General features: G+C 37.2%; 1 protein-coding gene across 2 annotated transcripts in view; it reads left to right on the top strand.

Moving 5' to 3' along the window:
* The window catches only part of guf1 (GTP binding elongation factor GUF1), a 33,180-nt gene extending 24,646 nt beyond the window's left edge, over window positions 1-8,534 (top strand). The window contains exons 15-18 of one of the 2 annotated variants that reach the window (XM_048540163.2): window positions 2,879-2,998; window positions 5,029-5,065; window positions 7,478-7,528; window positions 7,894-8,056. In XM_048540163.2, coding sequence (XP_048396120.2) covers window positions 2,879-2,998; window positions 5,029-5,065; window positions 7,478-7,483 — 163 coding nt within the window. In that variant the 3' untranslated portion in view covers window positions 7,484-7,528; window positions 7,894-8,056. Of the gene's footprint in view, window positions 1-2,878; window positions 2,999-5,028; window positions 5,066-7,477; window positions 7,529-7,893 lie in introns of both variants that reach the window. The other variant, XM_048540153.2, reaches the window with a different exon arrangement.
* Window positions 8,535-17,346: the final 8,812 nt, after the last annotated feature.

The following is a 17,346-nucleotide window of genomic DNA, read 5'->3' as shown; positions in this document are numbered from 1 at the left end:
GAATGGGGTTAAAGATTATGGGTAGAAAGCAGGATTAGGCTATTGAGTTGGACAGTCAGCCATGATCATGATGAATGGCAGAACAGGCTGAAAGGGCTGAATGCCGCCCTCCTGTTTCTATCTTTGTTTCTATGAAACATTAACTCTGATTTCTCTGCACAAATGCTGCTAGACCGACTGACCTTTTCCAGCAATTTGTGTTTATATTTCTGATTTCCAGCATCCGCATTGGTTTTTAATATAGAATGTTGCACATCTCCACAAGCTGCTATTTTAATTAAACTAGTACTAAACAGGTGCACTTATACTTCCATCATGTGAATGTTAGGTAGCTTGTCTTGTATGTCGTAGTATTGGCTTTAAAACAACAGCCAGAGGCTCAGGATTTCTGCTGAAGCAACTTCCTACTATTATGGTTAATTAAAAATCCAAAGAAATGTGGATGCTGGAAATTGGAAACTGAAACAGAAATTGCTGGAAAAGCTCAGTTCTGCAGACTGAGCCTGAAATATTAACTCTGCTTTCTCTCCACTGATACTACCATACCTGTTGAGTTTTTCCAGCAATTTCTGATTCTGTTTCTGCTATTACGGTATCAGTAGCCCTGGATCAATGTGTAGGTACACACATGAATTAGGAGGAGGGTATTTGATACCTCAGGTCAATTTCACCTCTCAGTAAGATCAGGCTGATCTTATTAACTTCAACTCCACACACCAAACTGCTTCTGATATCCTTTGACTTCCTTGTTAGCAGACAATTCATCTACCTCTTCCTCCAACAATTTCAATGATCCTGCTTCCAGAACTCTGTGCCAGTCCTGCTTCCTGCATATGAAGATGTACACGGTCACATACCATAGCAATTTTAATTTTGTGCGAACGCTTTTTGTGTGACTTTGTCGAGTGCCAGTGTGTATATCTTGTGCTTTCAGAATCTAGTTGCTGAGTGAAAGCTTTGTGCCCTGTTGAAAAAATGCCCACATTCATTCAGTCATAACCTTATTTTTACAAAGACATAGCTGTCTCTAATTAATAACTTTTCTAGAGAATATTTAGCGGTACATAAAGTGGAGATTGTGAAGACTTTTTATATGTCTGGTGAAGAAGTCTGGAACTGGAGATCCATGCTACTGAATAGTATGCATAATTTTCTTTTGATGTTGTTAGGCCTGTATTTGCCAGCCCTTCATGAACTCTCCTTTGCATACAACTGCCATGTGCTAAAGATGAAAAAGTGCTATCAAACGCTTACATATTCTGGTGCCTGGTCTGGAGCGAAGGCCTTATGAAGAAAGGCTGAGGGAGTTGGGTCTGTTCTCATTGGAGAGAAGAAGGCTAAGAGGGGATTTAATAGAGACATACAAGATGATCAGACGGTTAGGTAGGGTAGACAGTGTGAGTCTTTTTCCGAGGATGATGACGTCAGCTTGTACAAGGGGGCATAGCTACATATTGAGGGGTGAGAGATATAAGACAGATGTCAGAGTGGTAAGGGCGTGGAACACCCTGCCTGCCAATGTAGTGAACTCAGCCACATTACGGGCATTTAAACAGCCCTTGGATAAGCATATTGGTGATGATGGGATAGTGTAAGGGGATGGGCTTAGATTAGCTCACAGGTTGGCGCAACATCGAGGGCCGAAGGCCCTGTTCCGTGCTGTATTATTGTTCTGTGTTCTGTACATTTATTATTGGATTCATACTTGCATCCTAGCCCATGTCTACGTTTTCTGGGAGAGATTAAAAAAATAAGAAAAACATACCCATTAGTGAGAAAATGTTAACATTAGCTGCAACTTCCAACTGCCCTTAAGAATAAGTACTTAAATAGGGCAGTTTCAGGATTTCTCATGCTCCCATTTTATCTGCACCTTGTGGCCACCCAAATATGAGATACAGCTTGGTACATGATTTCACCCATTATGTAGTAGATCAGATTTTGATAAATAATAAATGATGAACAACGTTGTTAATGAGCAAAGGATGTGATAGCCCAGAGAATTGCAAATTGCAAATTCCATGAATTCAAGCACTTTACTATAAATATTTGAGAAAACTTAAATACAATGCTTCGACTCCCCGTAACACAGGATTTTCACGATGTTGATGTATTAGCATGTTAATTGCTCATAAACCCTGCCTCGCTCATCTAAATAATTAACAACATAAATACAGTTTTATCAATGTGATAATTGTATGGCTACCAATTAACTTGCCCCATCTGGACAATAAACAATTCTATCTGTAGAATCTCAGTCTTTCAAGTTGTGAAATATATTAGGAGATTTCAAAACTTGTTATTATTTTTTACTTCTCCTTCGATCCAGTCCTTCTCTCTCTTTAGTTTTCTTTCTCTACCTAGTTTGACACCGAATTCATTCAATTTGAATTTGCTGCCCAGTTCAATTCTTCCCCAATTGATTCTTAATCCTTCAATCTCATTGCTTGAAGAAATACACTGTTTGTCCCTCATTTTACCTAGGTTTGCTGTGTTTTGCTTCATTGTGCCATTGTCATTTTGTGCTTCTACCAATTTTGTGACAAAACCTAAACATGACAAGCAAGTTGAATTAATGGGATACAACACAACGTCCCCAACTCTTGTGCTAGCAGAGTCTGGTTTTGTTTTCTCATTTACTACCTAATTAATGTACTGCTTAATAAGATACTGTTATGTCTTGCATGCTGTAGTTTTGCAGATGGCCTGCTATTTTGACTTGTGTACAACACTTGCTGTTGGTGAAACAGACTGCAAAAATAGTCTTTCAAAGCTGCTAATTAGAAATGCAAAGATTGTCATAGATTGATGTGTACTTGTCTGTTTTTTATTAATTTAATGAAATATTTTGAAGAATTTATCGGTTGCTTACTTGCAGGGAAAAGGCTTATTCTACTGGTAAAGCAATAGCAGAACGTTTAAAAGACACAATACCTCAGCAACTCTTTGAAATTGCCATCCAGGCCGCAATAGGCAACAAGGTTATAGCAAGAGAAACGTGAGTATCTGCTTCATTCACTAGCAGTTAAGTTCATCTCACCTTATTATGTCATTTCTGACCCTGTAGAGCAGTAATTCTTCTGGAAGGGGCATTTTAACCATGCCCAAGAAATAGAGCTTAAGAACTTGCACATTGTAAATCATTTGTCATAGCTTCTGAACATCACAAAATGCTTCACAGCCAGTGTACTACTTTTGAAGCACATTTGCTGTTTTATTTGCATAACAGCAGCATGCCTTATTGCAGTGAAGCACAAAAACACAATGAAACTGACTGCTTTGAATCGATTTTATAAATTGAATGCCTGATCAGGTATGAAAATATTTTGTCTTTTAAAGAAGTGCTTGTTTTACATGGGCCTTAATTGAAATGGAGACAGACCAATCTCTAATGCTGAACTGATTCCATTTTCTTCTGTGAACAAAATACTCTGTCCTTAGTATTGGCCTGTAATGATTAAACTTTGGAAAGCAGTAATTGATTCTCTGACAGTGAGATACAGAAATTAAACTATACCACATCATGTGTCTTGGTAAACTACATAAACATTAAGTGAGAACAAAGAAATGTTAAAACTGAATTTTTGTTGATATGACGCTACAGGCATTCAAATTAAACTTCGACATCAGCCTTAGTACTCTCAGACCTGTCAATTGCTGAGACTCATGAGCAATGTTGAAAATAGCTTCAAGGACCAGCTCTTAATTAAGTAATTAGTAAAAGAGCATTTAACTCAGTTTCAGATTTCTGTCAGCATTTACATATGATATGAAATTTTCAATCATATTTGGATATCATGTTGCTTGAATTACTTTATAATGAGTTTCCAATTACTTACTCCGCATTTTGTAATAAGTGGCAAGGTGATGGCAGTAGCCACTGACATTAAGGAAGACTGGTCATTAAGGTATACCGATCTCTGTGGATTTCACTTTTCCCAAAGATAATTTCACATTGATAACAGCAATAATAATCTCTAGTATCTATAACTCTGTAATTGGTCATCAGTATAAGCAACCAGTTACACTGGATAATTCCTACTGCTGTCAAGCTAGGAGGTAATAGGCAAATTGTTACATTCATGTTCTACAGTTTTGCAGAAAGTGAAATTAATGTTGAGACATACACATGGAACTAAGGTAGAAGATGAAATAAACTTTGATAAAACAATTTTTTTATTATTTTAAAATCTATTAAATATTTGCTATTAAATCTAAAATATAAGATTATTTTGTAAGCGCAAGTAAGGTCGTTACGCAAGAATTTGTACCTTAGTGTGCCTGTTAAAGACTTAGTTACACTCATTCAACGTGGCATAACTGTGTTGGAAGGATTTTTAGCAACAAGACCCATAGCATAAATAAGTCAAATAACAATGTGTAATTGATACCCATTTCCAAACACTGAACAGCAATTTCTGTATCCCAATGTTAGCAATGAGGGACGTGGTTAGGGTGAGTAGCCAAGATCCTTTTCCTGGGATGAGCGAATCCAAAAATAGTGGGAGTAGGTTTAAAATGAGAGGGGAAAAATTTGAAAAGGACCTGAGGAGTAATTTTTTCATGCATAGGGTGGTAGGAAAAAGCTGTCAGAGGAAGTGATGGAGGAGGGTACAGTTACATTAAAAAGGCATCGGAAAGTACATATGAATAGAAAGGGTTTAGAGAGGTATGGGCCAAATGCTGGAAAATCGCACTATGTCAGATTGGGATATCTGGTTGGTGTGGATGCGTTGTACTAAAGGATCTGTTTCTGTGCTGTACAACTCTGACTCTAAAGTTAATTGCTACTTTCCATTGCATAATCGTTACAGCCCAATACCAAAGATAGAGTTTTGAACCATGTCGAAAAGCAAACAATTGCTGACAGCAGTTTCCGAATTTTTAGATTTAGCTGGAACTGTCTGAATGCTGGCGGTTGATGTCGGTTTCACAGATTGATGATAACAAATACTGACCAATTTTCCTTTTTGTAATGATAAGTAAATATGTTTCTACATAACTTTTGTGTGTATTTTTTCTTTTCAGTATTAAAGCAGTAAGGAAGAATGTATTGGCAAAATGTGTAAGTAAAGTTTTTTTTCTCGAACGTTACATTTTCTTTAGAGTACAAAAACTTGGCTTTTTACATCCATCTGGCACAACACAAAGTATTGACATTTAAACCAAGTTTGTTCAAAATTAGAATCAACTTAAACTGAATTTGAAATTGTTTTAAATTGACTTATGGGAATTCAATGAAGGTATTTTAGGAGTGATTCTATTTCGTGTGTCTGAAAATGCTTGACCTGCACTTTAAATGTACTTGCTGATTTTAAATTGCATAGGTAAATCAAATACTGAAACGGTAATCCCCCAGTGAAGGGATGTAAGGTTAAATAATGTGGTAATTTACATGCTTTACTGAGTTTGGTGAACTGATTTGAATAGTTAAATAACAAAGTGCAACTTGCCTCCCCTCCCACCCAGAACCTCCAAAGTGGTGACCTGTCTGCAAAAGTCATTGTTTTAGTTTGCAACTTAAAAATTTACCATTAATTTTCATTGCAGTCACCTGCTCATTTCAAGTTGGAAGAACTCCGGTTGGTCTGAGTTTCAGGAGCCTGACTGCTGCCCTTAATTGAATGATGAACATAGCCAACTACCCCACCCCCACCCAACAAACACACACATAACTCCCCACCCTGTGGCCACCCTGGAGACAGTTCACACATAGTGTTCATTCACTTGAAGGTGCAGGTTCTACCCTGTGCTACAGTCTCATGGTTGCAGGGTTTCAAAGTGCACATTGCAAATGCTGCCCATGACAAGCTGAAATATCACCCAGCATCACTGATCTATCAAAGTGCTCCTTTTGTTAGTTAGTGTAAATATTGTGGTGCAAAGGCATTACTAGATATGGCAAAGTGTTGAGCTGGATGAACACAGCAGGCCAAGCAGCATCTCAGGAGCACAAAAGCTGACGTTTCGGGCCTAGACCCTTCATCAGAGAGGGGGATGGGGAGAGGGAACTGGAATAAATAGGGAGAGAGGGGGAGGCGGACCGAAGATGGAGAGAAAAGAAGATAGGTAGAGAGGAGAGTATGGGTGAGGAGGTAGGAGGGCATAGGTCAGTCCAGGGAAAACGGACAGGTCAAGGAGGCAGGATGAGGTGGTAGGTAGGAAATGGAGGTGCGACTTGAGGTGGGAGGAAGGGAGGGGTGAGAGGAAGAACAGGTTAGGGAAGTGGAGACAGGCTGGTCTGGTTTTGTGATGCAGTGGGGGGAGGGGAAGAACTGGGCTGGTTGGGAACCCTGCAGCCCAATGGTATCAATGTGGACTTCACAAGCTTCAAAATCTCCCCTTCCCCCACCGCATCCCAAAACCAGACCAGCTAGTCCCCTCCCCCCACTGCATCCCAAAACCAGCCCAGCTCGTTCCCTCCCCCCACTGCATCCCAAAACCAGCCCAGCCTGTCTCCGCTTCCCTAACTTGTTCTTCCTCTCACCCATCCCTTGCTCCCACCTCAAGCCGCACCTCCATTTCCTACGTACCACGTCGTCCCGCCTCCTTGACCTTATCTGTCTTCGCTGGACTGACCTATCCCCTCCCTACCTCCTCACCTATACTCTCCTCTCTACCTAACTTCTTTTCTCTCCATCTTTGGTCCGCCCCCCTCCCCCTCCCTATTTATTCCAGTTCCCTCTCCCCATCCCCCTCTCTGAAGGTCTAGGCCCGAAACATCAGCTTTTGTGCTCCAGAGATGCTGCTTGGCCGGCTGTGTTCATCCAGCTCCACACTTTGTTATCTTGGATTCTCCAGCATCTGCAGTTCCCTTTATCACTAGATATGGCACACTTACTTATCCTATAATTTATCTATCTTTCAAGTTTAGGTGACTTTTGTTAATGTTTGGCAGAAAATTTAAACGAAAATGGTATTGAAGAGTAGAAATTACTTGACAGTGTAAAATTATTTTTTAAATACTTTTCATGGTTAAGTGGCTTATCTACTGGAATTTTTCCTTCGATGACTGCAGTTCATGAAAAAAATCCACCAGACGACACTTGTCCTGTTTTAAAATTTAGCCTATTTGGCTTCAGTTAAAGGACTAATAAATTGAGCATAAACGCTTGCTTTCAGCAATCTTTATACATTGATTTAATAAATTATTCTTTCTAGTGAATACATTGGTTTCAAAGGAATTCCAAGTACAGTCAAATAATTGAAAAGTTTTCACTTTATACAAGCTTGGACGGAAGTATTCTATTAGCCTAAAAATATACATTACAGTTATGTTAAAGTACATTTAAAACTATTGTAAAACACATACCTTCATATACTTTCCTGTTAGAGGTGATCTATAAATGTAAGATACTTGGAGTTTTCCTGATATCAACAGATGTTTCAAAGTATTATAGATACTTGCAATGTAATTATGAAAGTAAATTATAAGTGGAAATGCTGATGTCTTTGTTGCAAACTTTTCTCACTACAGTCGTAGGTACTGAATGCACAGCTGGTTAGTCAAGTGTTGACCATAAATGCGGTAAATGTATTTTCTGAATTTTAAATTTCTTGCAAATTACAAAAGTACAGTAAAATGCATTCAATAGTTAAGTTTAAAGTGAAAGAAATGGTTGTTATGCTGAATTGGTGTATAATCCTGAATAACATGGGAAAATGGACATTTATTATCTCTCTGTCATTCCTTCCTGTATTGCTTGAATTATTTCAAACATCTGGCCTAAGAACAGGCACAGTGGTAGACGTTTCCTCTGTTTACCATTGTAATTGGTGTTTTTATGTATGCAAGTAACACTACTGGTTCTAAACTTTATTATGAATAGGAACGAATATGCAATCCCTACTTTTATTGCAGATATGTTTAAAAGTACTTATTATTATTTTCAGTATGGTGGGGACATAACCCGTAAAATGAAGCTTCTGAAGAGGCAAGCTGAAGGAAAGAGAAGAATGAGAAAAATTGGCAATGTGGAGATACCAAAAGATGCCTTTATAAATGTACTAAAGAGACAAAACGACAAATAGAGTAAAATGTATATAGAGAACCACATTCCTTTCTGTTCAAACCTATTTATTTATCTCATTATTATCTAAAATATGTCATTGATGGTTTAAGCTTTCTACATCAATGATTGCACTTCAAAAGAAATTTAGAATGGTAAGGTGTATATAAATGCAAGTACTTCACCATGTGCTATACTTAGAACATTGCGAGCAGCCCCAATGATCATTATCTAAGGGCTGTAACTGGGAGTGAAGTCTTCATGGATTATCCATTTATTTGCTTACTGTTCAAACTTTTGATTTGGCTCATTACTGGAAACTGCTAATGTAAATGGATCCTGGGTTCAGTGAATTATATTCATTTGTTCTCCATAAGGTGGATCAATACAATAAAATTACGTTGACTGGTTCAATGTTAATTACCTGAGGTTTACTTTTGCAAAAATATTTATTTTTCTGTCAAATGAATGAATTTTTAAAGTGAGATATATAGTGTCAATAAACAATTCTAATTCTAATTTAAATTTCTTTTGTTTTTGGGATCTGCACATTGTATCTGTATGGCTAGCTATTCAAAATAATGATCAGCAATGAAAAATAAACTGGGTACAGTTTTCTTGAGAGCAAGAGAGGTGCTATTACCTGGTCACCTGTCATATTTCTACGATCTTAAAACACAAAATCACCAATAGGATTCACGTGTTAATTGTATCCATTGTGAGGAACAATATTAATTTGTGTTCTCTCGTGGTGTTTTGGGGGAAAAAGAAATTAGATATCTTAGATGTAGAAACAGTCAAGCGCCCATTTACACTGGAATCTAAAAGGAAAAGAAAGAAAAAAAATGCTTAAATAGAGCACTTTACATTACAATCAGATGTCTTTTTTTAAAAAGTTCTTTCACGGAATGTGGGTGTCCCTGGCAAGACCATCATCTGTCCCCCATGCCTAATTGCCCTTGAACTGAGTGGTCACTTCTGAGGACATTTAGTAATCACATACATTGCTGTCGGCCTGGACTGCTGAGTAGGCCAGCTTGGGTGAGGACAGCAGATTCCCTGCCAAAAAGGGTATTGGTGACCCAGCTGTGGCAGCATTGGAGACCAGCTTTATACTTTATAGACAACTTCTTAACCACATTTTTTATTCAATGAATTCAATTTCCACTAGCTGCTCTGGTGGGATTGGAACCCATGTCTTCTGAGCATTAGGCGGGCCCTCCAGGTTATTAACGAGTGCTGCTTTCTCATTATGCATCTGTTTTCTCTGTAAAAAAAAAATGGTTCACAGCCAATTAATTATTTCTGGTGTGTAATTACTGTTGTAGGATAGGAAACTGGCAGCTGATTTCCACACAAGTTCCCACATATTGTTGATTGAAGGAAAAATATTGGCTAGGACATTATAGAATAGAATCATACGGTAGACAGCACATAAAGAGGCTATTTGTCTTGTTCAGTTGAGCTCTGGAAGAGCAATTCACTCAATCGCACTCTTCCCCTTCCCTGAAACCATACAAAATATTTTTTCAAGATAATTCTCCAATTTTCTTTTGAAAGTCACAATTCACTATTGGTATTTTGTGATTCTATAAATGTTTCTGCACCACACTCAGATGCACTGCATTCCAGGTTCCAAGATACCAGTGCAAATGCTTTTCCTCATGTTGAATTGCTGCTTTTATCAATCATTGAATCTAAAGGATGTGGTGGACATACTGATGATGAAACTGTTTTAGTACTCGTTTCACTCATTGTCCAGGTCTCCCTGCCTTGCGGAGATGTAGTCGCAACAATTATTGTGTGCACTAGGACTTTTGTTGACCCATTGCTAAGCGTGTTCTCAAACATTCATTGCTGTAATTTGTAAAGGGCTGAGCTGACCTGGTAGATCCAGGGTTGGCTGAGAGGTGGCTGCTAAAGTGTGAAAAGTGTTCAACATAATCCAGAGTTTCCAATCTATGTGAGAAATAGTATATTCAGCTTTGTCATTTGAGTTGAAATTAATTTTGCTTTAGCAACAATCAAGGCCAGATCAAGATTCTGTGCAAAATTGAAGACCATACGAATGGCTTACAAGTTGCAGAGCCAGCAACGTCACTGCAGTTTCCTGCAAACTGCACTGTAAATGTCGGTGGAAAGCAGTTTTTCTTTGTTATGGGGGTAACTGAGATTAAAGATTTTATCTGGATAACATTCTGTACACCATCTTTGTAGTGAGTAGACATTATCGTGCAGATTGTAAATAGTACAGGAGATATCATACATGCTTCCTTGAAACCAGTCTGGATTTTGAAACCATCCACTTCAGATCTCCCCAGGATTGTGAAGAAATTATTCGTACACAATGTTTGGAGCACAACCCGCACAGCCTCGCAATTTATTGAGTTAAATGCTTTTTTTGAGGTTGATGTAAGCATTGAAAAAGTTTTGGATTTTACTGGCAGCGAAAACCACATTGAAGATTCCTTTGCTTAGTCTAAATTGTTTGAGTTTTTGTCTTAGGAGACACTGCTGGATGCATTGTCCATAGGGGCTTACCATTTGTATTGGCTTCTCCCAATGGTTCTTGTCCAAACATTGGAGTCACAGCCAACCCTGGCATTAAAGTACCCCAAAATGATGATCGTTTCTTCTCTTGAAATGGTAATGAGTTTTCAGCTTACCAAGAGGGTTGCTATGAAGCACTTCTTCAAATACCTTTTGAAAATTCAGATGACTGCATAAATTGCATTACCCTCATTAATGTTCTTTGTTAGCTCATCAAAAGCAAATTAATTAAACATACTTTGTCCTTACCAAATATGATTGGCTTTCCTTAATAAATCCACACCTCTAAAAGAGACTGTTAATATTGCCCCAACTTATTTCCAATGACTTCTGCATGACCAAAGTTAAATATAATATCCTGTAAATGCTTCTTACACCCATACACTAAAGATAGATTTGAAGAGTATGGTCAGTGACAGCAATATTTACCCTTTTCTTAGTTTCATTCTCATTTTAGTCTGGTGCCCTTTAAACAAAAATAAGCAAATTTCGGCATTACTTACTGCGCTAGCATTTATTGTCCTTTCCTAATTGCCTTTGACAACAGTGATTGTCAGCTACCTTCTTTAACCAGTTCAATCCATTTGATGTAGGTGCACCCATCATGTTAATTCCACGCCAGCGGGAGTACTCCATCACATGACTTATGCCTTGTAGACGGGAGACAGGCTTTGGGGAATCAGGAGGTCAGTTGCTCACTTCAGTATTCCTAGCCTCTGACCTGCTCTTGGAGCCACAGAGTCTTTGATATATTTAAAGTATGGTTTCGTAAAAGTTTTGATTATCAGTGGTGTAAAGGGTAATGATATTCGTGTGGGTAAAAGCATTGATCAGTGGAGCTGGCTGAATGACCCACTCCTGTTCCTCTGTTCATGAGTAGTCAGCCCGCTCCACAAATAACACACAAAGGCCAGGCCACTCTCAAACTTGTTGTGACAAAAAAAATTGAAATGATAGGTTTGGGACTTGCTGGCGACTTTTGCTGCAGCAGTGAGAATATGAGTTTTGGTTCTAAGAAGTTCTCAGCTATTGGGAGAAATGGAATCGATTCAAGGTTTCACAAGGACTATTTATTTTAAGATTCTACCGTACATTCCAACCTATATTCCCAAGTGCTAATTCAAAACTTACACAAAAATGGGCAAGAAAGAGCATTTATTACAGATATATCTAGCAGTCAAATGACTAATTAGGAAAATTGGCTACTAAGGAGGTATTAGTTAATGTTAGACAAACTATTACAATACTGGAAATTTCACAATAATATTTTGAATATAAGTAATGTGCTTGTCTGATAAACCCAAATTTACTGCCATTATCAAATACAATACATATCTTTACTAGATTAATTTTAACCTACATAAAATTGTCATGATTCACTGGGATAGTACAGTGAAAGTCAAATTCCAGTATTCCCAAAGTCATCACAAATACGAAAATGTAATTAAACCATTGAGTTGCTTCATTTTATCTAACTGCCTCATTCAGGTATTTAATGCTTCATTAACAAGGCAATAACTGTTTATTGTGATTAAACCATTTTTAACAAAAGAAAGAAAGTACCACAAGTTGCTAATTTGTAACTTGATAACTTAAAATCTACCCTTTTTGTGAAAAATCCTATTAAAATACCAGATACACAAAGAGACAAGACACAAGAGAAGGGATAGAAATGTCAGATAGGCAGTTTGGCATCAATTCAGATTACAGATCTCATGCGATAGTAAGAACTGCTAATGCTGAAGTCAGAGGTAACACCGTGTGGAACTGGAGGACTCCAGCATTGGCAGTTCTTACTATCTCTGAGTGAGTTATAACCTCAATGCAAACCATTTTTCTGAAGAAGGGTCCCGACCTGAGACGTCAGCTTTACTGCTCCTCTGATGCTGCCTGGCACACATGTCAATGAGCTGTTTTAGTTTTGGTTTCCTTCGAGCTCATTCTTGTGCTGAGAATTTGCCCCTTTTTGTGCTTCTAAAGGTGTTTTTTCCCACCATTTGTCTTTTGAGGGCAACTTACTGAGAGCTGTTAGAGAGGAATGATGGGAGATTTTTCTGTTGGTTCACCACACAGGAACGAGTGAGAAAGATTGTTTCCAGGCTGAGATTTCTGCTCTGTTGTCTACATGCATTGTCCTGAGCACAAACATGGAGCTCAAGTATTCTCCCTCACTGCTGGAGCAAGGCAACATTGTAGATGCAACTCAGAATGTGGGGGTTTGTTTGATTTAAAGCAATATAATTTTCCATTAGTCCACAAGGCATACATTACAGATAAATTATTGTAATGCTTTCTTTAGATTTAGGTGACTGATTACTATTGGTGATTAGAATGAAACTGCACTGTTATCATTAACGTACATAGAACAGCACAGGCCCTTTGGCCCATGATGTTGTGCCGTACTTTTGCCCTAATCCTAAGGCCTATCTAACCTCCACCCCTACCTTATACTATCATCCATATGCCTATCTAATAGCCACTTAAATGCCCCTAATGAGGCCAACTCCATTATCCTCTTCAGCAATGCGTTCCACGCTAGTTGCATGTTCATTATTACAACATGCAGAGGATAACCACCAAAACAAATCCATTTTGTTTTTTTTATCCTCCACATGAACAATAATCTTAATCCAATTTTTAGTCATGGCATATGACTGTAACCCAATTTGATACACAATGACCCTTACTGCTTAAAATGTTATTCAATCAAGATTTCTTAGAATTTTTTTACTGCTTACATTTGACATTCATAAAAGGAGACCAAACAGGTTTGGCACTCCACCTGTGTAAAAATGTCAAATTTTATCCCATCATTCTGGGTTTGATTCAAACCTAATCAAAAATCTAATGCTGTAATGGTAAAACTCTCTTTAAAGTAAAAACTTGATGCACTAATGCAATATCAAGTGAAAAAAATTACTGGAGCAATACATTACAATTTGATGGAACATACCCTTGTTCATTATTTAAGTAGATGGTGAAGAGGAAATACCATTTATCTGAACTGCTAATGGATTGAGAGCTCATTTAGAAATATAGATCATTAAGAGTATGGAAAACTTTGCCATTAAAACTAAACACAAAATCAAACCTTAGAAAGATTTTGTCTTCTAATTGATCAATTTATTCTATAGTAGTTGGAATATTAGAAATTCATGTTTGGTACGCTATTTATGTTTGCAATGTATCTTAAAAGCCCATTATCGAGTTTGGCAAAACAACTTGGAATTATACCAAACATATCTTAATATCATTTTAATATCTTAATAAGGTGCTAATATTTTATAACAAATTGTGATCAATTATTTTCTAACCTTAAGTTGGTCATCAGAATCACTAAAATCAATCATTTTGATATATTGCCAGTGGAGAAAAATATAGGAAAAGAGGAAGCAGAGGGAGACCGATGTGGGCATGTTAGCAGGCCGAGATAGTAAAATAGCCGCAAAGCAAAAGAAATGAACTTCAGGACAAATACTGGAAGATGAGGCAGAAGTACTGATGATAATCCGACAATTGTGAAAGAACGCACTGAAACACTGAACAAGTGGGAGCAGACAACATTCACCAGAGAATGAAAACACTAAAACCAGAGATTTACATCAAGATATCCTTAAGATATCAAATCACTGAAACAAATCTAAAGCAGCTTACAATGTTGTGCAGAACTCCAATAAGAGTAGAAGAACACCACTGTTTAGAGTTATCTCGAAAATAAAAAAATACTATATCAATGCAAGGTCTTTTGAACTTTTGTTTTGGATTAGGCAATTATTTTAAATATATTTATGAACATGAGCTTAATGTTCGTGATATATTCTATTTTATATATCCAAGTAATAAAATAAATCAATAGGTGGTGAGAAGTGCTAAGTATTTTTCCCCTTAAATTTTAGTTCCACTCCACATTAAAGTTCTAAAGCTATAAATCTTTGATTTACAACTAACACATCTCTTAACGTTACTCACTAAAGCTAAGTAAACCAAAATAGAAAAGGGGGAAATCATAAAAATTTAAAATAAGTAAATCGGAGGAGAAGGCAAAAGTAACCCAAAGAAAATCATAGGAGAAAGAACCAACTCCCCGTATCCACAATATTAAAACCAAACCTTTGTGGTTATGTGGTTGCAATAGTTAAGGTTGCAATTATGTCGTTGGAGAAATAATTAAATAGTCATTATAAAATAATGGGAGCCATCCAAAATCTTTCTTAACAAATGAAGTGCTTGTTGTGATCAAGTTCCCTTTGACTATAATTGAGCAGTTGCTATATATATATGTTGCTAATATATATGGTAATTGAGTTTGTGCAGGTTATTCACAGAAATGTAAGGCTGCCATTCATCTTTGAAAATCATCATTTAATCCAGTCTTTTATAGTAGATTAGAATGAACTCATCATATGTTTACTTGGATCTTAGAAATGTAAGCTAGAACATTAACTAGCTATTTTGATTCTAATGACGTTCACATATCACAGCTACTTTGAAACAGGAAAATATCCATCAGAGCTCAGAGAAGACATTGTAACTTTGATAGTAGAGATAGTAAGAACTGCAGATGCTGGAGTCAGACATAACACAGTGTGGAGCTGGAGGATCACAGCTGGCCAGGCAGCATCAGAGGAGCAGGAAAGTTGAAGTTTCAGATCGGGACCCTTCAGAAAGTTATTGCCTAACTTTGATAATAGTTCTTTTTCCCTGTGATTGCAATTTATATATTTCATAAATGTCCACATTAATGAACAATGGCATCTTAAATATTAAGATAATTTTCACAAATTAATATTTGTGACATAATATAAGCTATTTTCCTCATTTGCACTCATTCAAATTGCCACTCACCTCTGAAAATATTATTTTCTTACAAGATTCATACTAGAAATCATTAATAATGGTGTGCAGGCATAACATTATGATTCATTTCATGACATGATGCATCATGGCACTGGCAGGATGGTTCACATTGCAGAAAACATTCAGAAGTATCTTTCCAACAACAATATTTATTTGTTAGCAGAAGCATTGTTATTATCACTCAATCATATTGGAGGCAGGAGTGTCATTAAAGAAGTAGACAGTTAGTAATACTGTTATTTGAACAATGGAAGATAAATGAACCAGAAACTTCAGGTCAGTCCTTCTAACATTGGTGTAAAGGTGGTTATCAGAAACAATTATTGGAGAAAAAACAAACTTCATTCATAAATGTGTTGTAATCACTGAAATCCAACTTCTGAAAGGCAGATAATGTCTCATTGACATAAATGAGTTATTTGAGATAACAAAATAAGACATGAAAGCAGAAGTAGGCCATTCAGCCTATCAAATCTGCTATACCATTCTATTAGATCTAGGTTGATCTGATAGTCCTCATTTCCTCCTTTCTGTCTTTTCCCCATAACCCATGATTTCCTTACTGATTAAAAATCTCTCCATCTCAGCCTCAGATATACATGGCAAACCAGCCTCTACAGCCCTCTGTGTTAAAGAATTCCACAGATTTAATACGCTCTGAGAAAAGAAATTCTTCCTCCTGTTCTAAATGGGTGGCCTGTTATTCTGAGATTAAACCCTCTCATCCTAAACTCTCCCACAAGAGAAAGCAGCCTTCTCCTTATCCTGTAAAGTCCTCAAAAACTCTCCTTTGTTTCAATAAAGTAGCATCTCATTCTCCTGCATCCTAACAAATGCAGTCTATGTTAAATGACAGAGCAGGCCTAAGGGGCTGGATTGCCTACTCCTACTCCTAGTTCTTATGTTCCAATTTACCTATCCTGCCTTTCACTGCCTCACAGCATTTGAGCAAATTTGTCAGGCTTGACTTCGCCTTCATGAATCCAGGCTGACTCTGCTTAATCATATTGTGCATTTCAAAATGTTCTGCTCATACATTCTTCATAAAAGACTCACATTTTCCCAATAACTGACATTAAGATATTGTCTCATTTCCTTTTTATAAATTAAAGGTGTGATATTGGCAATTTTACAATCCTCTGGAATTTTCTGATCAAAATAATGTGGAGATGTTGCAGTTTTGTACTTTTAGAAGGCATTCAAGAAGCGTTATTCTGGAGACCTATTAGGATGGAAATCCATGGAATTAAAAAGAAAGCTGAGGTGTGAATGCAAAGTTTACTTGATGACAAGAGGGAAAAAATGATAATGGAGTAATTATTTTCAGACAGGGAGGTAATTTAAAATGCTGTTCACCAATTGATAGTTTTGGACCCTTCTTAGAAATAAGTGAGATCCAGGTTTGGGGAGCAGTATTATAAAATTATTCAGATGATACAAAATGTGTGCAATTAGATAGCAATAAAATTCAGGGTGACAGAATGGCAGAAATATGGTAGATAGCATTCAATATGAAGCATGTACAAGAATACATATGAGGGACTAATATGAAAGTACAGCATAAAATGAAGTGATTGTAAAGGTGTGGCTGGGCAGAGAAACCTTCGGATTCATGTACGCAATGTTAAGGGTGGGAGAACAAGTTGATAAAGTGGTTGAAAAGGATTTATGATTATAATAGAGTTATGGCATATACAATTAAAGGGATCATATTAGAACCTTACAAATTACTGGTCGGTCTCAGCTAAAATCTTGTGGATAATTATGGACAATCCTTGAGGAAGCTAAGAACACTGAGGAAGTTCACCGGGATGTCACCAGGGATGATAGGCTACAATTTTGAGGAGAAATTATGAAAGGTTAGGGCAGTTTTCCTTGGAAACTTAAGTGGTGACTTAATAGAGGATATTAAGTTGATGAGAGGTTTTTA

Source organism: Stegostoma tigrinum, chromosome 1 (assembly GCF_030684315.1).
Source record: "Stegostoma tigrinum isolate sSteTig4 chromosome 1, sSteTig4.hap1, whole genome shotgun sequence".
Lineage (NCBI taxonomy): Eukaryota > Metazoa > Chordata > Chondrichthyes > Orectolobiformes > Stegostomatidae > Stegostoma > Stegostoma tigrinum.
This window is presented reverse-complemented; position numbering and strand designations above follow the sequence as displayed.